Source organism: Penicillium crustosum (genome assembly GCF_028827405.1).
Source record: "Penicillium crustosum strain IBT 35664 chromosome Unknown utg000002l_segment0_segment0, whole genome shotgun sequence".
Lineage (NCBI taxonomy): Eukaryota > Fungi > Ascomycota > Eurotiomycetes > Eurotiales > Aspergillaceae > Penicillium > Penicillium crustosum.
Genome location: NW_026623123.1, coordinates 4,394,850 through 4,417,731, shown reverse-complemented (window position 1 = coordinate 4,417,731; position 22,882 = coordinate 4,394,850). Strand labels below are relative to the sequence as shown.

General features: G+C 48.7%; 12 protein-coding genes across 12 annotated transcripts; 3 read left to right on the top strand and 9 right to left on the bottom strand.

Annotated features, from left to right (window-relative positions):
* Positions 1-317: 317 nt before the first annotated feature.
* On the bottom strand, positions 318-1,900 carry N7487_005190 (aldehyde dehydrogenase family protein; the record flags this gene model as incomplete). The annotated part of the gene is made up of 4 exons (XM_056872937.1): positions 318-431; positions 499-922; positions 973-1,445; positions 1,499-1,900. 4 exons carry the CDS (start codon positions 1,898-1,900, stop codon positions 318-320), a joined length of 1,413 nt encoding a protein of 470 aa, XP_056730657.1.
* Positions 1,901-2,121: 221 nt separating this feature from the next.
* Positions 2,122-3,022, bottom strand: N7487_005189 (type 1 glutamine amidotransferase; the record flags this gene model as incomplete). The annotated part of the gene is made up of 3 exons (XM_056872936.1): positions 2,122-2,421; positions 2,478-2,704; positions 2,767-3,022. Coding segments are annotated over 3 exons (783 nt in total), but the record flags the coding sequence as incomplete, so codon positions are not given.
* A 378-nt stretch (positions 3,023-3,400) lies between these two features.
* Positions 3,401-5,107, top strand: N7487_005188 (glutamine synthetase family protein; the record flags this gene model as incomplete). Its single annotated transcript, XM_056872935.1, has 5 exons — positions 3,401-3,870; positions 3,923-4,185; positions 4,237-4,289; positions 4,347-5,024; positions 5,077-5,107. Exons 1-5 carry the CDS (start codon positions 3,450-3,452, stop codon positions 5,105-5,107), a joined length of 1,446 nt encoding a protein of 481 aa, XP_056730655.1. The 5' UTR covers positions 3,401-3,449.
* Positions 5,108-5,880: 773 nt separating this feature from the next.
* Positions 5,881-7,330, top strand: N7487_005187 (cation efflux family protein family; the record flags this gene model as incomplete). The annotated part of the gene is made up of 2 exons (XM_056872934.1): positions 5,881-6,195; positions 6,260-7,330. 2 exons carry the CDS (start codon positions 5,881-5,883, stop codon positions 7,328-7,330), a joined length of 1,386 nt encoding a protein of 461 aa, XP_056730654.1.
* Positions 7,331-7,475: 145 nt separating this feature from the next.
* N7487_005186 (uncharacterized protein) lies at positions 7,476-7,763 on the top strand (the record flags this gene model as incomplete). Its single annotated transcript, XM_056872933.1, has 2 exons — positions 7,476-7,489; positions 7,529-7,763. The coding sequence occupies 2 exons, from the start codon at positions 7,476-7,478 to the stop codon at positions 7,761-7,763; spliced, it is 249 nt and encodes an 82-aa protein (XP_056730653.1).
* A 467-nt stretch (positions 7,764-8,230) lies between these two features.
* On the bottom strand, positions 8,231-8,700 carry N7487_005185 (uncharacterized protein; the record flags this gene model as incomplete). Its single annotated transcript, XM_056872932.1, has 2 exons — positions 8,231-8,626; positions 8,686-8,700. 2 exons carry the CDS (start codon positions 8,698-8,700, stop codon positions 8,231-8,233), a joined length of 411 nt encoding a protein of 136 aa, XP_056730652.1.
* A 973-nt stretch (positions 8,701-9,673) lies between these two features.
* Positions 9,674-10,726, bottom strand: N7487_005184 (uncharacterized protein; the record flags this gene model as incomplete). The annotated part of the gene is made up of 2 exons (XM_056872931.1): positions 9,674-10,467; positions 10,519-10,726. 2 exons carry the CDS (start codon positions 10,724-10,726, stop codon positions 9,674-9,676), a joined length of 1,002 nt encoding a protein of 333 aa, XP_056730651.1.
* Positions 10,727-11,372: 646 nt separating this feature from the next.
* sey1 (dynamin-like GTPase SEY1) lies at positions 11,373-14,283 on the bottom strand (the record flags this gene model as incomplete). Its single annotated transcript, XM_056872930.1, has 4 exons — positions 14,055-14,283; positions 13,537-13,986; positions 11,733-13,477; positions 11,373-11,671 (listed from the first exon to the last, which is right to left on the bottom strand). The coding sequence occupies exons 1-4, from the start codon at positions 14,201-14,203 to the stop codon at positions 11,373-11,375; spliced, it is 2,643 nt and encodes an 880-aa protein (XP_056730650.1). The 5' UTR covers positions 14,204-14,283.
* Positions 14,284-14,658: 375 nt separating this feature from the next.
* On the bottom strand, positions 14,659-16,984 carry N7487_005182 (uncharacterized protein; the record flags this gene model as incomplete). The annotated part of the gene is made up of 3 exons (XM_056872929.1): positions 14,659-16,532; positions 16,614-16,862; positions 16,915-16,984. 3 exons carry the CDS (start codon positions 16,982-16,984, stop codon positions 14,659-14,661), a joined length of 2,193 nt encoding a protein of 730 aa, XP_056730649.1.
* Positions 16,985-17,492: 508 nt separating this feature from the next.
* On the bottom strand, positions 17,493-18,593 carry N7487_005181 (SGNH/GDSL hydrolase family protein; the record flags this gene model as incomplete). The annotated part of the gene is made up of 5 exons (XM_056872928.1): positions 17,493-17,696; positions 17,746-18,001; positions 18,057-18,303; positions 18,358-18,440; positions 18,496-18,593. The coding sequence occupies 5 exons, from the start codon at positions 18,591-18,593 to the stop codon at positions 17,493-17,495; spliced, it is 888 nt and encodes a 295-aa protein (XP_056730648.1).
* A 1,016-nt stretch (positions 18,594-19,609) lies between these two features.
* N7487_005180 (translation elongation factor Tu) lies at positions 19,610-21,529 on the bottom strand. Its single transcript, XM_056872927.1, has 5 exons — positions 21,308-21,529; positions 21,225-21,253; positions 20,893-21,155; positions 20,147-20,832; positions 19,610-20,089 (listed from the first exon to the last, which is right to left on the bottom strand). Exons 1-5 carry the CDS (start codon positions 21,468-21,470, stop codon positions 19,908-19,910), a joined length of 1,323 nt encoding a protein of 440 aa, XP_056730647.1. The 5' UTR covers positions 21,471-21,529; the 3' UTR covers positions 19,610-19,907.
* Positions 21,530-21,951: 422 nt separating this feature from the next.
* Positions 21,952-22,641, bottom strand: N7487_005179 (putative translation initiation factor IF3; the record flags this gene model as incomplete). Its single annotated transcript, XM_056872926.1, has 1 exon — positions 21,952-22,641. The coding sequence occupies one exon, from the start codon at positions 22,639-22,641 to the stop codon at positions 21,952-21,954; it is 690 nt and encodes a 229-aa protein (XP_056730646.1).
* Between the last annotated feature and the right edge of the window lie 241 nt (positions 22,642-22,882).

Sequence of the window (22,882 nt, the reverse complement as noted above, 5' to 3'; positions counted from 1 at the left end):
GATCGTATCGTTGACTATCTTTGGTGGGGTATCGGGCTTAAGGCAGCGCGGTCCGGGACCGCGCTATAGTGGGGCTATTTGGATGAGCTTCATGCAATATAATGAGTAATTCAGATCTCCATAGATATTCAAGAGCTCATATGTATCTCAATTACAAATTTCAAGGGGCTATAATTGATCCTTGTCTTAACGGCTCTAAGTTAAAGTTGTAGGAGACAGGCTCAGATTGAGGAATAGTTGAATAAAACCAATGATATTGAAATTTCTTGAATTGTTCTAGTTTATATCACTATTTAATCATCTTAATAACTGTCTACTCATGCCGAGCCATCCTTGATGTGGAAACTCTTCAGCTTCACGAATCCATCGTATCCACGCGGGCCAAGGGTGCAACCCAAACCCGAGGTCTTCCAGCCTGTCCAAGCAAGGTCCTAATGTCCAATATTAGCATTATTGAACCAATAATAAGTCGGTTAAAAAGTTGGAAAGATGTCTTACCGGGCTTGGATAGTCACAGCGATTAATGAACACCGTACCGGCCTCAATGCGATCGATCAACTCCTCTCCGCGAGTGATATCTTTCGTCCAGACGCTCGCCGTCAGGCCATAATCGCTGTCATTCATCAATGTAATAGCTTCATCATCACTGGAGACCTTCATGATTGGCATCACAGGACCGAAAGTCTCCTCCTTCATTGTAGCCATGGTGTGGTTGACATTGGTCAAAACAACCGGAGAGACAAAGTTGCCCTTTTGGATCTGAGGATTGCTCGCCACATCGAAGCTTAGGTTCTGGGGAGTAGAGTTGACGGCTCCTTTAGCAATTGCATCCTGCACATGAGCAGTGATCTTCTCCATGGCCTGCGTTGAGATGACAGGGCCTGTAGTTGTGCTTGAATCCTGCGGATCACCGAGTTTATACCTGATTCGAATGTCAGAGAGATATACACTTTTGAATGTGATCATACTCACGATTTCAGCTCCTCCTGCACAGCGCAAACAAAGTCCTCGTAAATCTTCTCATGCACGTATACCCGCTCAATGGAACAGCAACTCTGTCCGGAATTGAAAACAGCTCCGTCCACAAGCTGCTCTGCAACGTGCTTCACGTCGGCATCTGAACGAACATATGCGGGGTCATTTCCACCAAGCTCGAGGTTGACGGGCTTGATGTGTCGGGCGGTTGCCTCCCTAAGTCTAATTCCACCTGCAGTTGATCCAGTAAATGAGACAGACTGGATCTCAGGGATCTGTGCCACCTGATCCAAAACATCCAGGTTTCCAATATGAATGACCTGAAGGACCTGAGGGGGAAGTCCTGCCTCAGTAAAGATCTCGAGTAGTCTGTTTCCAAATAGCGGGGTCTGCGGCGAAGGGCGCAATATAACACTATTACCAGCAAGAAGTGCCGGGACAAGAGCATTGACAGTAGTCAGGTAAGGATACTATCATATCGATGAGCAAGTCTGTGGATACTTCGATAAGAGTGTTTACTCACATTCCAAGCACCCGCAATAAGCACTGGTCCCACGGGAACACGCTTGACTGTTCGCCGGAAGCCGGCTTCTGGCCGACCAGGGAGATCGGACAGGCTCTCTTCAGCAATATCCATCAAGTACTCGGCGCGCAAACGCATAGTGTTGATCTCTGATGCACAGTACCGGATGGGTCGCCCCATTTGCGCAGTCAGTTCTTTGGCCAGATCATCGCGGCGTTGTTCAATAATGTCCAATGCTTGTTTCACAATTCTTTTCCGGTCCTCCAGAGAGGTTGTTTTGTAAGACTCAAAGGCTTGCTTTGAGGCAGCAGCAACCTTGATAGCTTCTTCGAGTGAAGTGCCAGGCTGGTCAAAAATGACCTCGTGGGTCGAGGGGCAGATGGTACGAATTTGGTTTGACATAGTGTAGGTTGTGTATCTGGTCTGGAAAAAAGAGTGGAATTCCGAAGGTGGGCGAGGAGGGACACTTTATAGCGCGGAGTCGGTGGCGCGGTTGCAGATCTGACACCTTATCTTCCTTTTTTTATTATTTTTTTAATTCTACATTCTACATACATGTTGTACTATTATTCTTTTGTATCTCAATCTTGTAACAATAACACTTTATTCTGTATCTGCTTAAACTATTTGGTCTTCGCATCGACTATGAATCTTGCAATTGCCTTCGCTATCAACCACCCATCATGGGATTCACCCATTCGGGATAACCCATCCTTATACAGTTCATCGCCAAATATCCCGTTATCGTGTCTGGCTTCAAGCAGACATGACATGATACCTTCATTGTATTCCGGATGTCCCTGTACCGACAGCACTTGTTTGGGCAAGTAAAGACCTTGAACTTCACATTTTGGACTTGTAGCGATATTCACGCAATCGATCGGAGTATCAAAGACAATATCCCGGTGCATTTGTTGAATACTCTGTATTTAATCAGAATTCTGCTCGATTGGGCTTGGTCGGGTGTTTCTTCACTTACCAATGTATCCTTTCCAAACAGTTTCTTCCCTGCCTCAGTCAGAGCAAGCTTCTCGACAGAAATCTCCCATCCAGCTTCATTTCTGCCAACTCGAGCTCCCAGCGCCCGAGCAAGAATCTGATGTCCGAAGCAAATCCCAACCACGGGCTTCTTGTGTGTCAAAACAGTCTCACGAATGTTGCTTGTGAGGTCACAAATCCACTGGTCTTCAGCCCAGGCATCATGTTCTACCCAGAATTATTAGTTCAAATGTTACTCCATCCGGGTATTGAAATTCATGGTAACGTACTGCTTCCAGTCAGAAGAACGGCATCGACCTTCTCTAGATCAAGAAATCGGCTATTGTCCACCATCTGGTGTTCACTAAATTCCACTGTGATGTCTTTGAATTTCTCAGATATTTCCAAGTCCTTAAAGGCTTGCCTCAAAAGGGCTTGGAATATCGTGAAGTAGTCGCCATACTTTGTGAGAACAGGCTGGATGGGCGTGTCACACACGAGAATGGCGACGTGAATGTGAATAGAGAGTGCCATACTGGATACGTGTACTTTCAATTTAGATTCTCAATGAATAATGAACCCATTTAATGCAATTTAATCTCAAGTCCGACTCTCCAGTTTTGTGTCACAATCAGTTCGACAGGATAACAGGATAAGCGCGCTATCTACAACCCCACAGCGCGGACCGCGGAGCAAGTCCGTGATAGTCATAGCTCCATGGTATCCATTGTTTTTGCGTGTACGGGGTACTTCGCAAAGAAATTGCTATCGTCTGCACCGCGCGGGACTATTTGCGGCCTGAGAGATGCGCGGCACTCATTTTGACCACATGTTGGACCCGCAACCTTACAATCCACTATTCGCGCAATTGTATAAAGCCACAGGGGCCGGCGAAATATGTCTCTTTCAATTGAAACCCCAACTGTTGGACTTCGTTAGTTAGTCCTGCTGCAATTGTTGAAATTTTCTCAGAATGACCACACCCACCATGATCACTGTCGAATCACTCCCCACCCTTCTCGCCGATGACATTAAAGTCAAGGTCGCAGGTATCGACAGCGATGGAGTGCTTCGTGGTAAGGTTATGGCCAAGGAGAAGTTCCTTGGGATTGCGGAAAAGGGATTCGGCTTCAGCTCAGCTCTTTTCGGTTGGGATATGCACGATATGCTATGGACAACCGATGCACGGGTCGCGCCCCCAGAATCAGGATACGCAGACTTCCTGGCTGTTCCAGATCTGAACTCGTTCCGCCGTCTCCCATGGGAAGAAAACATCCCTTTCTTTCTAGTACGATTCCTTGATGATGCACGCCCAGTTTCTGCAGATGGGAGGAGTATGTTGAGGAGTCTGTGCGATAAGCTTGCGGGAGAGGGGTTTCATGCTTTAGCTGGAGGTAAGTTACAGAGAAATCTGGCGAAGGGATCTGAAGAGCTGACACTAGACAGTCGAACTTGAATTTATGAATTTCCAGACTCCCTCCGAAGACGGATATGGCAGTGCAGGCTCCCAGCATCCCAACCTTGCTACTTTCCTAGAGAAAAATGCCCCTAGTGCCCTGCGACCAATTACAGCTGGCATGTTCTGCTATAGCTCAACGCGACCGGTTGTCAACAAGAAGTACTTCTACGATATTTTCAATACCAGTGCGGAGATCAACTGCGGAATTGAAGGATGGCACACTGAGGGCGGGCCCGGTGTGTATGAAGCCGTATGTCATCCATCCCAGTCGTTCCATGAACTACTCTGATACTTTACACAGGCCTTGAAGGTTTCCGAGATTAGCGCAATGGCAGACAAAGTGGCATTGTTCAAGTAAGAGCTCCGAATACAGCAAATCATCAGTTGCTTCCAGAGCTAACAAGTCGGCAGGCTCTTAACCAAATCCCTGGGGGTTGACCACAGCATTACGCCATGCTTCATGGCTAAGCCCATGCAAGGCATGCCAGGCAGCTCCGGACACATCCACATCTCACTTGCTGACAATGATGGGAAGAACCTGTTTGCAAGAGAGACACCTGAGGCAAACCCTCAATGGTCCGACATCGCACACCTTTCCGAAACAGGACGTCATTTCCTCGCTGGGCTTCTGGAAGCTCTACCAGATATCATGCCATTGTTTGCACCGACTGTGAACTCATATAAGCGCCTTGTTGAAAACTATTGGGCGCCAGTGCACATTAGCTGGGGACTCGAGGACCGGATTGCCTCAATCCGTCTTATCACACCACCAGTATGCAAGCCAGGTGCCACACGCTTTGAAGTCCGCATTCCTGGAGCTGATCTGCATCCCCATTATGCGCTGAGTGTCATCCTTGCAGCGGGCTGGAGGGGTGTACAGAAGAAACTCGAGATCAAGGTCCCACCGATGTCTGCGCGCGCCCCAGGGGACCGTCCAGAGCTTCTGCCCAATACTCTGGACAAGGCTTTGGACCGCTTCTCTGCTCCAGGGAGCATTGCGCGGGAGCTTCTGAGTTCAGAGTTTGTAGACTTCTTCACAGCCACAAGACAGCATGAATTGGGTCTTTGGAGAGAAGCCGTGACTGATTGGTAAGTCGGAAATATTGTGCTACCGATGAATGAAATACTAACTCGATTATAGGGAGTTGAAGCGATATATTGAAATAGTATAAATTTGTAAATTATTGCTGAGCGTTGAGAAGCAAATTGATTTTATGACCAGGTATTCATTCATTCATATACCAGATCTGTATCCCCGACTTTTCTTCAAACAAGCAAAATTTTGCTCTTATTATACCTCTTTTATCGAAATCAGTTAAAGTTTATTGGTTTATTAAACAAAGAGGAGACATGGGGTCTGTGTAGTTCATGGTGAACCAGTTTGGATATTTGCCATATATATATATATATAGATAGATACTCTCCAGATAAATCTCTCATCTACCTAAACCCCTCCATATGATGCGCCATACAGCAACTACTTCTCTCTCTCTCCCTCCCTCCCTCTATATCTGTGATTGAGACACAAGTCGAAAAAATGGCCGCCAGTATGAAACTAGGCCCCCGGGTCCCCACGTCCGCTTATGGTATCACAACCAATGAAGTTTTTCGTATTTGTGCATGTTTCTGCAAGTAATAGGCTTGTATCGAATAAGATTTAAACACATCGGGAACTACTAAGACTACTCTGTCGCCTCTTTTCGTTTAAATAATCCTCATCAACATACAATGCATTCAATCTCTCATATCCAGGGTCCAAGATACAAGAATGCGCTAAGGCATTTAGGTTTCCGGGTGCCTTTAGGCCGCCCACGTGATGATCGGCAGAAACACCGGGGCTCGTTCGGGGGGTTGATAGCCCCAGCCTGGACCGTCATATGTACTCATGTGTATGTACATAGCAATCACCAATTAATAAAGGCATTCTGTTCGCAAAGCCAGCGCGATGGCTTCGAACCTTCCTCTCCCTATCCCGCCGCGCACTCCCACTCCTCCAGCGGACGACGAACATGCCTCCCAGATCAACTCAGGGATACCGATCGATCGCAATTCCCTATCGCCGCTTAAAGCTTCCTTTCCGAAAGGTATCATGGATGCTGAAAGCAGAGATACTTTGAGCCCCACGAAGTCCTCGTTTAATCTGGCAACCTCGCCTGAATATGCAGAGACACCGATGGAGAATGGCTTGGGCGACACATCCCCCGCCGGGCCATTCAATTTCAACACTACTGTTATGGCGAAGAGCCCAGTGATCAAATCGGTGGGTTGAATCTCGCGGATGACCTGTGATGGTGGTGGTGCTAACTTATTCTCTTGTGTTTTAGAACATGGGACAACGTCGTGGCCACAAGTACAAACACAGTAGCATCTCGCACCAGATCTTCCTCGAGCCTCCTCCTCGCGCGCCCCTAGCCCTTCCGAACTCCCTACCCATGCCAACACTGAAAGAATGCCGATCTAGCATGTCGAAGGATCAAAAGACCCGCTTCTGGTGGAGTCTATGCCACATGTTCGTTGCGGCGTACACACTCTGGACCGCACATGGGTCCCTCGCCATGACAGCGTTGTCGCATCTGATTCTGTTTGATTCACTCGGGGCTCTCCTGTGTGTTGCAGTTGATGTTCTGGGTAATTTTGAAGTTTGGAAAAGATCGACTATCCGCCACCCGTTCGGTCTTGAACGTGCAGAAGTTCTAGCCGGATTCGCGATGGCTGTGCTTCTTTTGTTTATGGGAATGGATCTTATCTCCCACAATATACAACATTTCCTCGAAAAGTCTGGCCATGAGCCTCATCATCAGCATGATCATGATCGGGTTTCTCTAGGTAGTGTGGACGTGACTGCAGTTCTAGCCATTTCATCGACGCTTGTGTCGGCAATTGGTCTCAAGAACCATGCTCGAATTGGGAAGGCTATGCGATTTGGGTATATCCAATCCCTTCCATCGGTCTTGAGCAACCCCTCCCACTTCCTCACCCTCTCTTGTTCAACTCTGCTGCTGCTTTTACCTCTGGTCTCAATTCGGATATATGATTGGCTCGATAAGCTCTTGTCTGGCACCATTGCCTTCTCAATGTGCTTCCTAGGAACTCGCTTGGTGAAGACTCTAGGTTCTATGCTTCTCATGTCCTACTCCGGTCAAGGAGTTTCTGATGTCATGAAGGATATTGAAGCCGATGCTGCTGTGTTCGGGATTGATGACGCCCGATTTTGGCAGGTCCATTATGGGCTATGTATGGCAAACCTCAAGCTCCGAGTCAGCGGCTCTGAGGATAATCTTGCCCGGTTACGGGAGAAGATAACCAGCTTGATTCGCAACAGGCTGGGCGGGGGGTATGGCACCGGTGGCCAAAAATGGGAGGTATCTTTGCAATTCACGATTGAGCGTGCATGATCTCTTCAATTTCGATAGCTGGTGTCTGATCCGTTCAGCTGTGCATATACTACGGGATACCCCTGTATATTAGGAACGTTTGCTTCATAGCCAACATAGATGCTTCCAAGTTCGAAAATCACTGTTCGGGGTATTTCACTCACGAATGTGCAGTAGCACGTAAGTACCAATACGTAAACCTCATAATATTATTCTCAGGCGCAGTTTGCACATCCTCCACATTATATTCATGGCAAGCAACCGAGTGGCATATCATCCAAGCACGACTTACTCCCAGCGTCTTTCCAGCCGGAAGACTAAAGAGGCAGAAATCACAGCGATGCACATGATGAAGCCCAAGAAGTATGAAAGTAGCATCCGCGGTAGCAGAGGCCGGGGAATGTATGATTTGTTCGAGGTCAACATCACCGCTGCAGATATTGACCTAGTATAGTCCGGGTGGTAGATAGGATAAGTAGACGAAAGCAACGTCAAATTCTGCCCCAAGGAGGTAAAGGTTCTACGTTCATTTGCTGATTGCTTGTTAGACCATGTACTTCTAAGAACCATGTACTTCTAAGAAGCCCCCTCCCCCTCTTCTTTCCTTCCATCACATATAGGCTTGAGACGAAGTTAGAAATACAATATCTGCTTTGGGGATGGATTATAGATGAGCTTCTGTAACAGATCAGCAAATGACTGATGGTTCTGGGCATTAGGAAACATTATGCTATCAAGTATACTATCATGGGGAATATAGCCCAGGAAGTACTCGGTGATACTACGGAGATATCCGTGAATCAAAACCAACTAAGAATACATAAGAGAAAATAGACGATAAAAGAATGTAGGTATCCATCGCCAATCCAAGGTCTCCATATCCCCGACAGTCATCATTACAGAAAGCCAGATTTCCACCTTCTAGGGGAAACCTGGACAAGCCAGCTTGAAGGAGACAAAGCCAGGCTCGAGGATATCAGGGAGACACTGGCCCTCGGAGAAGGGTCCGTGTTGGAAAGGCAGGAAGTGCACAGGCTCGCCAGAGCAGCCGTCGTTGTTCCAGACGATCACACCGTGGCAGGAGCTGGTGTCCTTGGTGTCCATGCGTGCGTGGAAGGAATAGTTGTTGATACTCCAGTCACGGTTGACGGTGGTCTTGTCACAAGTCGCGGGAGTAACGCTCACATCGACAGAGAACTTGGGCTCGCCAAGTGCGGGATGGCCAACGTCACATTTCTCCCAGGACTGGAAGCTGACGCTAGCCACAGGGAAGCCGGCGTAGACAGTCATAGCAAAGGTAGCCGCGGTGGCAAGGGTCTGTGGTGTGTTAGCCGAGTGTATACATCGGAGTGCGTATCATTCAAGGGTGGAATTACCTTAGAGAAGTGCATCTTGATCAAGGAATGTGGTTGTTTGGCAAAGAAAGTAAGTTTCCGGATAGGAAAGGCGTCAAAGAGAGTGTCGATGGTGTGAGAATATTTAGGTTGAGGAATCTGACGGGGAACTGCCTCTCATGGCGTTTTAAGTAGTAGCTCCCAAGAAGCAATGGCACGCGACGATCGTGGTTGGGTAAACATTGTCTTCACACGACCTTTTCAGACATGTGGAATGTAGGGATTAAATTGAGTATTTAGTATTCTGCAGCAAAGATGCAAAGGCACTGGAGGGAAGGGAAAAGGGGTTGGAATGAGTATGGGAAGATCAAACCAGTCTTGGCAGGTAAATGTTGATCTCTCACAAGAATGAAGTACAGGTTTTACCAACTCTCCAGTTTACTTGTAGCTTGAATTCTAGCAAGCCTTGCCTGATTGTATATGATTGTCAATTGGGCTTGACTGGAGGTGGTCTGTCTAGCAAACCAGTTGTATAATTCCCAACTCAAGCGTTTGGTATAAGCATCAGGTGCGAAGAATCTGAGCCATAAGAGAACAAAACCGAAATATGACCATCAAATCAAGCTATTACATGTATATATATTTCTAGAGTACCGTCACCGAGAATCATACTCCACCCCTCCCATCAACAAGAAACTATCCACGGAAATGCAAGGCATGATCACATTGGTCTTGTGTGAGCACCAGGCTATTTCTATCGCGCTAATAATTCCAGGAGCCATCAAATAAATGCTCTTGGTTTGAATTTTTTTGTAGGAAACTTGTCAGCTACTCCATTTTACGTGAGTGGTCGTGATGGTCGTGATGGTCGTGGTGGTCGAGGTCGAGGTCGAGGTCGAGGTCGAGGTTGAGGTTGAGGTTGAGGTTGGTTGGTAGTAAATATAGAGCCCTGGTACTAGGAGGATGCAGAGCAAAAGAGCTTCCGCCCATAGCTTCAAATTCCCTTGGATTGACACTACTTATTATGTGACTAGAAAATAGCCATGCAGTTAGGCGGACTAGACACTCCCCGGGTGCAGTTCAACGGACTACTCGAGATAAAGAAACTCCAACGACCCAAACGCTTGCACGTCGCAGCCAACACTTCCAAATCAAACATTTCCCCAATAGGAATACCCCAACCAGCTAGAAGATGGTGATGCAAATCAAACTCTGGGTTCAGAGCCGGGTAAACCTCGAAGCTAACAGCATCGGACGCAACAGCCGCAAAATGATTATCCCATATAAAGCGCAGCACCCGCTCACTCTGTTCGATTCCAGCATGTTGCGGCATACCTTGTTGACTGTAAGCCACTCGATCTTCGGCCGACATGCGCTCCCACGTCCCAGGCAAGCCAACCCGCAAGAAAAAGATATCGCCCTTCTGGAATTTGATATTGCATTCGCGCGCGATCTCCTGCACTTCATCTAGTGAGATCATCTGTCGGCTTAGCGCGTTTACACTGATGCCCTTCTTCTCCGCATAGGAGACGTAGTCGATTAGCACGCCGCGCCCAGCAATGCCCTTCTTTGCCCAAAATCCGATGCCAATCCGCGACGAGTTCTCGTCTAAAATTTCCTCTGCGGTCGTGCCGCCATAGAAAAGACGTCGGTCTTGGTCTTCTGGTGTTGGCGCTGGCGCATTATGGTGTCGGAGGCCGTCCCACTGGGATGATTGTTGTGGGTTGAAGTGGTACTCGTCGTCGAAAGCGACGCCCTCGGCGACCCATTTGACGCGGTGCTCGAATGGCTTGCGCCCGAATCCTGGATTTTCGAGTCGTGAGTCTTGTGGTTTTTTATTTTATTTTATTCAACGGCCAGGTGCCCTTGTTTTACCTGGTGGGCTCAAATTTTCCATGTTCCAGTTTAAGCATACTCGCTCGCCGGTCTGGATTTGTGTTCGGGTAGCTTGAGCAACTACCTTAGGCGTTAGAAGGCGGAGCATTCCCAGTCCTTCTTCTTCTGACTTTGCGGCTCCCGGCCAGAACCGACGCTTGTCGGGGAGATCATCAAATGTCTCTGGGAGATTGGGAATGCCGGACATGGTTTGGGGTGGAAGGAGGGGATCGGGGAAGTAGATTAGTGAACGACTTCAGGACTTCAAATAGCATAAGCCAATCTTCGTAGTGAAATCGGCCACACATGCTAGACCAGTTATAGATACCCCTCATTTCGGAGGAAGTCCGGTCCCTTGACGTGGGTATGACCCCCGCAATCAAAGCTCCTTGCCAATTTAGTCGAACCAAGCAGAACAAGGCCTAAATGCCTGAGCCTCTTCAGAATATGACCATTTTGCGACGGTCCCAGCTCCAGTGTCACGCCCTATGTGTCGGCTAGTGTCGGTATTTCAGGAATCCAGACCTTTTTGTCATTCCACTCCTGCGTACCATGTTGGGACGCCTAATGAGGTAATTGAAACCATGTGTGGAAGGCACCACGTCTCCACCTACGAGTATAACCCCCCTCGTCCCGCTGGTCCCGCTGGTCCCACTGGATGAATCTACATTTGTACTGCAGCTAAACAACCTTCAAATCGTGATCGAATCAAAGTCAGATCTCCTGTTCTACCCGAGGAGGTTATACTATGTAGTGAAAAGTCCATTGTTGTATGCATATATAGAAGCTACAGAACGCAGAAAGTAAAGTACAGGGTGGTCGCCAGAAGAGCAGAGTATAGCAGGCAAGAAAAATTACATGTCATCCAGGTCGTCACTAGCGTTCGAGCCGCCTTTTCGCATATCCGACATTTCATACTCTTCCTTTCGGCTCGAAGATCCAGCACGCTCCCCGGCCGACATAGCAATCGCCTGGCGGCCAGTGTCGGAGGATTCTAGGAACTCGCGCAGGCGGCGCTTGCCTTCTTCCAGAGCTTGGTGGGAGGCTGCCTCGGTCATCTTTAGCATGGGACCCCACAGGTTGAGCTGGAAGGTGATGTATGCGCCAATGGCAAACGCAAATAGCAGGATAAAGTAAGCCGGGTTGCGCAGGACTAGAGATTACGTCAGTAGTCAGTATATGCGAAAGTGAAGGATTCATCAATGAAAACCTACCAGCCCAGATTTCGTTCCAGCCTAGAGCCAGCAACAAACCGTAGAAATACAAGGGGACCTGGGTCATACCGCCGATGGCGCTCCGCTTGGCCTCGACGTAGACACCGTCCGCGGCCTTCTTAAATCGCACAGTGAGCTCTTGGCGCTTCGTGTCGCTAAGAATTGTCATCTCTTCTTCCAAACTCTTGCCCTCATGTTCGTCCACACCCCCAATGGGAGCCAGATCTTCCTCATCCGCAGGTGTCGCGGTGCTTGGAGTGTGCCCAATCCATCGGTCAAGCGGAGGTGGGGCGGTAGTCCTTTCCAGGCGGAAACGAGATAGAAGAGGAATCACAGTCAGGGTAGACTCGCGCGCGCGGGTGTAAATGCCCTCGATGTCATCAGTTGGGCGCCAGATGCGTGGCACGCCGGCTTCGTCATAGCGGAACTTGTCCTCGAAGTTCTCCCGAAGCTTGAGGAGCAAGTTGCCCTCAATCATCTCCTCCTCAATCTTGGCCCGGAGAACACCCCAAGACTTACGGCGCAGTCGCCAAAGGCCGACATCGACTTCATCAATACTAGCATCGAAGCTACTCGCACGGTCCGTGAATCTCCGCTCGGCGTCTAGGACAGTTTCTTCAAACAAGTTCCAGATCCGATCCCAGAAGTCTTTCTCTGTAGGCTTCTCCCCGTTCTCGGGGGCACCGCCGCCAGCTCTTCCAGATCCAAGAGCATTAAATTCAAGGCCCACAGATTCACCCAGACGAGATTGAACCCACCGCTCGACGCGGGTGGCCAGACGTCTCATTTCATCACGGCGCAGTCGGGCGCTGACCTCATCCAATTCTTTCTTATATAAAGATAGTTCTTGCTTGTAGTTGCTCCAAGAGGCTCCATCCACCAATGTGGAGCGAGCGACTTCCTCGAACTTCTCCAACGAAGACTGGGCCTCCTTGGTGACGATTTCGGCGAAGTCGTAGCTACCGCCCTTCTTCTGGCCGTCTTTCACAGCAGCACTAACGGAATCACTGAAGTCGCTAATCCCAGACTTGTGAGCTGCCGACAGTTGGCCGTGGAAAAGTGCCTTGAGGCGGGTATCGACCTTGCCCTGAAGCTCAGCGCTTTTCCGTTGGTAAACACCCTTGTGGTATCGGCTAGCTTCTGTCTCAAAATTCTTTAGGGTCTTGACGCGCGCAGCACGCATGGCAGCACCAAGTCCCCCTAGGACCTCAGGCGCGCCAACACGCACGGACTCGGCCTGCTTATCCTCGAATGCGACGATTGCCTCATCGAAGCCGATCATTACCTCGCGCAAAATTTCGTCACAACGGAATTGCGCAAGCAGCTCCTGCTGTGTGGGCAAATCCAAGTCTTTATTGTTGACGATCTGATCCCAAATTCCCTCTGCATAGTGCGAGAATCCGTCGGCCGGGATGCGGCGGTGGTACTCGGGGAGGAAGACTCCTCCTTCGGAGAACTCGCCCTTCAAGGCATCCCTCTTTGGGTCTCGGTGACCTTCCCGGAAACGCAGGCCAAGCTTCTTTGCTTCCGTCACAAACTGGTCAGGTTGATAACTCTTGTGCGGCAGTCCGTAGAATTGGAAATCAAAGTAATCGTGAATTGTCGACTTCTCCAAGCCCGCAGGTTTTGATATAGTATCCCAGAGGCGGGAGAGGTCTTCCAGTAATGTCTTCTGCAGGTTCTTGAGTGGCGTGGTACCGATGAAATCACGAATGACGAAGAATAGGAGGGACCGGTGGGTAGTACTGTAGAGATATAAGCACCCAAAACGCATAGAGAAGACAATGATCAGAAGGATACATACTGTTTATCCTTGAGGAACAGTTGCAGATTCACTTCGAATACGGTCTTCAACAACCCCATATTGGCTCCTTGGTATAATCCCACCTGGTGTTCCCAGATGTTGACAATAAGGACCTCACTCGTCGCAAGCGCAAAGAGCGCACTCTTGCGCTCGAAGTCTTGATCCTCGCCTCTCTCGCGACCGTCAGTTCCCTCCACATCCATGACCAAGATGTTATCAGCCATGCGCTCCACCGCGTCAGCTTCGCCCTGCTTCTTGTTTTTCGACAGCCAGATACCCTTGGTTGTTTGCCTTCTCTCTAGTTCCGACATCACGGAGAACTCGGTACCGAACAGATGATTGAGTAGTGTGGACTTTCCGGTGGATTGCGAACCAAACACGGAGATGAGATGGTAATTGAAACCAGCCGACGTGACATTCTCAAGGGACAGGTATTTGGACAGGTTGGGACTATAGTGATGCGATTAGCATCTAAGCCTCATAATTAGATGAACCATAACAGAGGGAGGTGGGCATACTTGAACTCCTTATTCCCATCAATCACCTGCACGCCGTGCTCATACGAGGCAGTATCGCCTTCGGCGCCGATCGAAGCAAAGTGGCCATTTGAGAGAATCGACGGCGCAGTTGGACTCCTTTCCAACCCCGAGGGGCGTCGTTCAGCCATATTTATCTTCGTGTGCTCTGTGTATGTTGGTTGAGGGGAGGTGTTGAGGTGGCAAGAGCGGGTTGAAATAGGAAAGATATGCTAGGATCTAGAGGACCATGCAACTGGAAAAAAGCAACCTTGGAACAGACTAATCAAACGGGAAAATAGGAAGGATTAAGGGATCACCAGGTCGTTTCACGGGTTCATCGAGATGATCAGTCCCGAGGTCGATTGCTGGGGAAAACAGTCTTACATAAACCCCTTTAACCCCCGGGGCCGGCAACGTCACTTCTAGACCAATCTGGACCTGATTTATTGATTTATTGATTTCTCGATTTCGTTTTAATCTATTCTATTTCATTTTACAGAATATTAAGATCTCATTTCTTTTGACCCAATACATATATTGTCATTCTATCTTACAGCATATACAGATTCCAGACAGTTAAGTAAAGCCACAGGGGTATCTAAGTTCATGGTGGGGGCACACCATCTGACCAGTTCAGATTCCAGCCCTGATCAAGTCCGAGGTCAACACTATGATTTGGCCACATATACTGCCCAAAATCATCGAACAGTCCACTAAACGCGTTGAGCTCCAGGCCAACATATGGGTTTGTCACTGTTTCACTCCTCGAAACCCATGACTCGTCTGGATATCCAGACGCCATCGTGGGTGTGAGGGGAGCACCGTTCAAGACATCAGTGTTTGCAGTTGGTGCACCTTCAGGGTCAGACATTGGCGGCGTATAGAGCTCACCAGGACATTGTCCCGGGCAAGGAGCCTCCGTCCCCATTGTGCCTAATACTACCGATGTCTGCTCCTTGCTTTTGGGGGGACCCGTAGAGAACTTCGCTCCTGCACCGACCGTAATAGTACCAAAATAGGGCACTGTAATTTTGCAACTCGAGATGCTGCTCCAATCGCGCTCGAAATTCTTGGTGTCATGGATGGCGCCAAGGATGTTCGCAGACTCGGCAGCAACTGAGCCTCCTAGTTCTGTTGCCGCCTGGCGAAGGATCCCAACAACCTTCTTTACCATATCCCAGTCTTTTTCGTCTTGCTCTTTATTTTGATCTGGGATCTCATCGGAATAGCCTTGCAGGTGAATTATCAAAAGAAGACATAGCGTGAAGGCCATAAAGTCGATCATTTTGCACAAATAGGGCTTGATGTTGGATCGAAGGACGTTGTATAGCACGAGTCCTTCTCTTGCCGATTGAATGGCGGTCGTGTGGCAGGGACGGAACTGAGACTCATGGGGAGATTGCAGCATCAGGGGTAGATGGAGAAAAGCACGCAATAGCTTGAACATGAACTGCAACGGGATCCTCTCCATATAATGTTCCCGTTGCTCGCCCTGACAAGGCTCTGCGGCTTGGAAGTGACTTGGCATAGATTCCCAAGAATCCTGCAGCTCTTGGTCCAATTTTAATGTTGCTGCGAGGGTCATCTTAGAAGAGTCTTGGTTTCGGTCAACCATATGCCCCGTGATGATGCCAATGCGTAGCAGATATTGTTCGGGGGCAGATAAGGTTGAATTGAGACGTTGCTGCGTCTGTGGTAAAAAGAATTGATCGCTGATACCATAAGGCAGGCCAAGAATCAAACTCAGGAATCGATCCGATGTTGCCAGGGAACACCAGATTTTCAAGCGCCTTTCATAAAAAGAGTCGCCTGGCCTTGGAACCTTGGTGGACAGGTGCATTCCAGCTAAATGGGCAAACTCGATCGCCCGACGCATCACCAGCCAAGCTTTCCGGAGCCGGCCATCAGTCAAGTGAATCCTGTGGAGCAACATCTGACATTCTATACCGGGCAAGGTAGCCGCGAAGTTGTCATCGCGGACGATTAACCGGTCCACCATCTCAATGCATCGATCAGCGAACTTTTGAGGTTCCAAGGGAACGGTTAAAGCACCAAAGTCAAATTCAGACGGGGCATGACTTGCACTAATACATAGACACAGGAGTGCCTTAGCGACTTCGGCGGGAGCCACTAGATTATCGCAACAATTGTCATTAAAAACGAGTCTGTCGCCATGTCGATCGAACACCTCTGGGAGATGGTCTTGCCACACGAACCAATGGAGGGACGCGTTGATTATCTTATCCATATCCTCTGCGGGAGGAAGGAGAGACAGGAGTTCTGCACGCACTGCTTCGGCCTTTGGCGACATGTCTTGAACACCAGCGAATTTATCATTGTTCGACGAGTCCTCTTGGCGGCTCACGAAGTAGTTGTCAAACAGTTGGAGTATCGGTGCATTGCAAATCTGGCCACTGGATGGGCCTAGTTCGTCTGGCTCGGTAGCTAGTGACCTTGAATGGGCTCTTATATCGTCCGCTGGGTAATAATATCAGTCACGCTACATCAATCCACACACATTTGAATGACACCAACAATTATTTATCCCATGGCGCTCACAAGGCGGAGTGCTAGAGTCCCGTTGATCTAGGCGCTTGGTCAGGCCTTCTACAAGAGTCTCCAGGTGCGCGACTCGCTCGCGAAGACTGTATGGTTGTTCACCAATTTGGGAGTTCCGGTGGTAGCCGGATGATGGAGGGGTAATGACCGCATGTTCTTGATCAACACATTTCATGCCTCTGGACCGACACTCATTACAGACTTCTGGGCGGTCGGGGTGGAATGTGCATCGAATCTTGCGCCGCCGACCTATAATTGAACGCTATTAGCGCGGTCATATCAGACATTCTCCGGCGCATACACTCTGTGCAACTTCTAGTCCCCTTTCTCATCCGTTTTCGCGCCGGCTCTTGGTCCGTCCAGGATTCCATCTTAACCTGTACAACAAAAGGGCGATTATAAGATAATATGTCGATGTTGTGTTGCTAAAGATGCTGATCAGGTCAGTGACCGGTGTAGGTCGTGTAGCATCGTCGTCCTTTAGGGAGTTGTCAGAAGTAAGACAAGACGACAGAGAAAGGGGCCCAACAGCACTGAAGACCCGACGCACCCCTGGAGCTCAAATCTTACCTACGTAATCTTAAACAAAAGAACAAAAAAGAAGTCCACAGTCGTTGAATAGTTCTCATACATGTTCGTCCGTCAAGTTTGTCCGAACTCGTGCGAGATTTCGACCGGGCCAATCAAATGCAATACGCTAAGTCCGTTAAGTCCGTCTATCATACGAGGTAGACCTACTCCTAACTAGTCATTAATCTATGTATGTAACTATCCACAGCCACGTTGAGGGTTTCTCACAATGTCTGTCATTTATTTATATATGATCTCTTCTTTAATTACCTCATGTACCCCACCTCTATTCCCTCCGCCTTGTTCAGCCTACCAAGCACCGAGAGGCTGCAAGTATTGAATCATATCCGCTGCCTGTAGTTTATGATAGTTCTGCCCGGGGTGATAATGATTCCACCAAATACAGGAGGTGCCATTCTCATTGAAACAAGTGGCATTCGGAAATCCATATGCCTGAGGATCGTCCAGGATCTTTGGCATAAAGGACCAGGTGTCGTACAGAACGATAGTAGTCTAAGGATAGGTTAGTTTTATGAAAACAACGTAAGAGATGAAAACGTACATCATTGTGACTCAACTTGAAGTCATTGATCATTGATTGAAGACCGTCATTGTAAGCCTTCACCCACGTAGCGTATGTTTTGATGGCTTCCGGTCCCTCTTTGATGACCATAGGACTCCGATCTGTAGGCGGCACATTGAGGAAAAGGAACTTCCGTCCGCCAGACGCATATAACTTTTCAATGAGGAATCTATACTGAGTCATCAATGTTGGCACAAGTACACTAGGTTGAGTATTTTGATGGCCCCAGCCGATGCTACAAATTGAAAACATTAGACCATAACAGGTAACGGTGTATTAAGGCACGATACTCATTGATCCCAATCCAGAATCCAAACACTGCATTATCCGAAGACCACGGTGCAGATATAGGCTTCTTGCTATATGCTAACTCGAAGTCCCGGACTTGTGAGGTCACATCCTTGACCTTGGTGTCGACAATAGAGTTGTCGATTGTAGCTCCTCCGACGGCGAAGTTGTAGCTGAGTACCGGCGAGGCATTATATACAGTGGTCAGGTATCCGACCCAATTGATACCGCCGCTCGTTGTGCCAGTCCCTATTTGGTATTATGAGTATATCAATCCTACTTACTCAGGTGAATAGCACTTGCCTAGTGCCGGGTTTCCCATCGGGTTTGTGGTAGATGGCTGTGTACCATCAACAGTGAACTCGGTCTGGGTGTAGGAATCTCCGCTGTGCGAATGATTAATCTTCTCTCCAATCAATTAATACAACAATGATATCTTACAACGTGAAAAGATAAGTGGGTGCATCTTGAGTTTCCAAGGGTACTGCAGCAATTGTTCCACTGCCAGCCATAGGACCAAGATCATCTCGATGCTTCATGATAGTTTAGTATATGTACAGTGTCAAATACTTTCGCAATATTCAAAGAAAAGAACAAATTCTAGGAAAGCCCGCTACGACTTGTCCTTATATATTTGGTTGGCCCGCGTTTCCATTGCTCCGGTATTGTTTGTGGAGCTTTCCAATATATTTAACATTTAATATAGTTATCCTTTCGTTACGTTACTTTATTTCTCCATTTCTCTGGGTGCTTGAGGTTACTACAATGTAGTAATCCATGGATGACACCTGGGCAGCACTAGATAATGAAACTGAACTGCATAAGCGAACATGAGTTGATACCGTATCAGTGGATTGATTGTTCCAAGGTTGTATGAACTCCGATGATCTAGAAGGCCTAGTGATAAGAAATTATGACTTTGTGAAACTAATGATCCAATGAGAGATCTCAACAACGTTACTCGGTACGCTTATAATCACTGTAATGCACACCCTAGAATTGACCAGAAAGTTCCGATTCAAGGTGCAAATCTTAGTGATTTGGTAAAACTGTCCACGGCCTAGCCATAGAAATATTTCAAGGCTGTAAAGGTTAGTCCCAACTACTGAAGTAGAGATCCTGAATGCTTGATGTGCGGAGCACGATGTATACTTCTTAGTGCTATACCCCCGCACCTTGTATCGGAGGAGAGAAGTCCGTGATGCTAGACTATTGTCCCGCTATTTCGAAGCGAAGGGTTATTGACGCCACTAAGCGTATGGAGAGCTAAGGGTAAAAATGCGTATTTTATTATGATAGCTTAGCATTGAACGAATCTTGGCAGAAGCATGCTAGCGTAGCACCACATAGTAAGGTTGCTGCCAGGTGTTGCAGGCCAAGGGTGCCACAGCGCCGGACATCAGCACCCAAATCCTTGTACTGCGGCCCTAGAGCACGTGTCTAAGCCCAGCTCTATATAGTATCGATAGTAGCGCATGGATCGAATTACCTCACTTCTAAGCAAGTTGAGAATAGTGGAATACAAATGAAAGCCAGGGAGCAAAATCTCGCCTGCACATTGACTTGGAACTTGGACTGAAATTATATATGAGCCTAGGAAGAATTTGGTCTGAATACATTTTCACGGGAGTGGAGAAATGGAAGAAAATCTGACTACATCCCCAAGACAGTAGAGGTACATGAACAAGATTCAAGCGAAAACTCCGGTTTACCCCCGGATCCCTCGTGCTGATCGATGATTCCCGCGCTGTGGAATAAAAGGTGCCAAAACAAAACAAGATGTTAAAGAAAAGGGGTTCATAATACAAGGGTCAGACAGTTCGTCTGTCTGACCATGGGTGTGAGCGGACCATTTACTCGACGACACGGGTAATCAGACCAGTGGCGACGGTACGGCCACCCTCACGGATGTTGAAGCGCTGACCGGGCTCGGCAGCAACAGGGTGGTGGGTCTTGAGGATCATCTCAACGTTGTCACCGGGTTGGACACGTTTGGCCATGTCGCCATCGGGGAAGCTCAGATCACCAGCCTCATCTAGAACATAGTTAGTATCCCGTATATTTATACCAAATCAGTGGAAATTGAACCTACCAGCAGTACGGATGTAGACCTGGGGGCGGTAGTTGGCACCGAAACCAGTACGGCGACCACCCTCAGCCTCGGTCAAAACGTACATGGACACGAGGAACTTGTTGTTGGCCTTAGTGCTGTTAGGGGCAGCAACGACCATACCGCGGCGGATGTCCTCACGGCGGACACCACGGAGCAGGAGACCGGAGTTGTCACCAGCACGGGACTCGTCACAGGACTTCTTGAAGGTCTCGATATCGGTAACCTTAGTCTTGATGGGGTTGCCAGAGTCGGTGGCACCGACAATTTCAACCTCAGTATCCTTCTTCAGGAGACCACGCTCCACACGGCCAGAGACAACGGTACCACGGCCAGGGATGGAGAAGACTTCCTCAACGGACATGAGGAAAGGCTTATCCAAGTCACGCTCGGGGGTAGGAATCCAGGTATCGACGGCCTTCATGAGCTTCTCAATCTGCTCAGTACCAATGTCGGCGCGGCGGTCCTCAAGGGCGCAGAGGGCAGAGCCGAAGATGATAGGAGTCTCCTCACCCTCGAATCCGTAAGAGGAGAGCAGCTCACGCATCTCGAGCTCGACGAGCTCAAGCATCTCAGGGTCCTCGACAGCGTCGACCTTGTTAACGAACACGACAATCTTCTGAACACCAACCTGACGGGCAAGGAGCAAGTGCTCACGGGTCTGGGGCCTGTTGCGTGATTCGCGTCAGCACACTCTTCAAACTAGCTTTCTCGACCGGGGACCGTACATCTGACCATCGGAGGCAGCAACAACGACAATGGCACCATCCATGTTGGCAGCACCAGTAATCATGTTCTTAATGTAATCAGCGTGACCGGGGCAGTCGACGTGGGCATAGTGACGGTCCTCAGTTGCGAACTCAATGTGGGCAGTCGAGATGGTAATACCACGCTTGCGCTCCTCAGGGGCCTTGTCAATGGAGGCATAGTCGAGGAAGTTGGCAAGACCCTTAGAGGCCTGGTACTTGGTGATGGCGGCAGTCAGGGTGGTCTATGAATGGACGGGTTAAATTTCATGTTCGGATGGCGGAGATGTCGGAACAAGTCGCGAATAGCTTACCTTGCCGTGATCGACGTGACCAATGGTGCCTGGAATAACCTTTTAGCATGGAGTTGAATTACGCGCCAGCGTCAGGACCTTACCAATGTTCACGTGAGGCTTGTTACGCTCGAAAGCAGTAGCCAATCCACGGCCGGCCACCTTGTTGCTGAAGACATGGTGGACGGGGTTGACGGTAGTCGGACGCAGCAGGGAGGACCGGCTAGTGCGCGCCAAAAGGTTCAATGAACGGGAGATGGTCGACATCTTGGTTCAATCGAAACAAAAACGATGGAACAAGAAGAAAGAGGAAAGATTAAAGGGATGAAGTAAGGATGGGAGAGAAGAAGCCCAGATCAACACCAAATTTTCTAGTAAGATGGCTTCCGGGATGGACAGGTGGATCCTCAGGGCGGCTTAGTAATCAACCAATCACAGGCCTCCAATTGCGGGCAGAGTCGGTGTTGAACATGGGGATAATGAACCATCAATTTCATAAATCCTTCTGTGACAACTTGGTGTGATTTGGCTCGATGTGGAGGGTTCCAACCGGTTTAACTCTCCAGGGCTACTTGCAAGGTACATATGTAGTATATATGTACGAGTGACATCGGGTATCATGATATACAGACCCAACACAATTCAAATTCTTGGATAGTCTTAACAGTAATAACAAACAGCACTACACAACCGACGCCGTGTTGTACAGTTCAATGCCATATAATATACATGTAACCAATGATCTCCCCTAGGTATTCTTCTGTGCAGTAATCTTGAGTTGCTTCCCCGGTTCTCCCTCCATTGCCTTGGTTTGAGTTCCGCCGGCCTCTCTAATTGTATCCAAAACACTCTGCATGACCTGTTTGATTTCATCGACTGTAGGATTGCGCTTGCGCCTTTTGGTGGTCAACAGAACTTCCACTCTACGGCCTTTCTCCAAAAAGTTCGAGAGTTGCTTCAGGCGGTGCGACAGGTCATGCGCATCGATTGCCCAGTTCAGCTCAATTTGTTTGAATACAACCTTGGATTCGCGAGCTGCCTTTGCTTTGGCCTTTTCACGTGCTCGCACTTCTTTCTTATTGTAGATCTTGCAAACCGGCGGATTCTCATGGTCTCCCTCTTGCACCTGAAGAAGGTAGAACTCGGTGTGGTCAAAGCTCTCCAAGACATCCTCAAGTCTGGTCGGAGGGTCGAGGTCCCCTTCGTCGTTCACAACTTGGACAAATGACGCACGGATAGCTTCGTTCATCGGGGGCTTTTCAACGGGTGGTCGGTATCCCCGAAGCTCTAGGCAACGAGATTGTTGAAAAAATCGATTCTGGGGGACATTCTGAAGAGGTCTGAATGTAAGGATGCTGACTCTGGAGGTGCGAACGGGTGCGATGAAGATCTGGCGTAGGGCCTGGGCGGATGATATGAGACCGCGCGTGTGGTTCATCTTGTCGGCTGGTAGCGGGAAACGTAGCAAGAGCCGTAGAAAAGTGACGATCTCTCCAGTGAGGAGAAATATAGTGTTTTGCAACGATAATACACAGAGGGGGTTGATTGAACAGTCGACGAGCCGCTTAATATGGGGAAGTCAAATACGACATAATGCAAACATGACAAACATTCGTAAACCAACGGCATTTGGCCGGCCCCGGAGGATTACCTACATACCAAGGTTAGATGCTTCCGGC

Coding starts and splice junctions, on each gene's coding strand:
- N7487_005180 (XM_056872927.1), bottom strand. CDS start 21,470: ATGTCGACCATCTCCCGTTCATTGAACCTTTTGGCGCGCACTAGCCGG. Junction 21,156..21,224: donor GTCACGTCGATCACGGCAAG/GTAAGCTATTCG, acceptor GTCCATTCATAG/ACCACCCTGACTGCCGCCAT. Junction 20,090..20,146: donor GGTCTACATCCGTACTGCTG/GTAGGTTCAATT, acceptor ACTATGTTCTAG/ATGAGGCTGGTGATCTGAGC.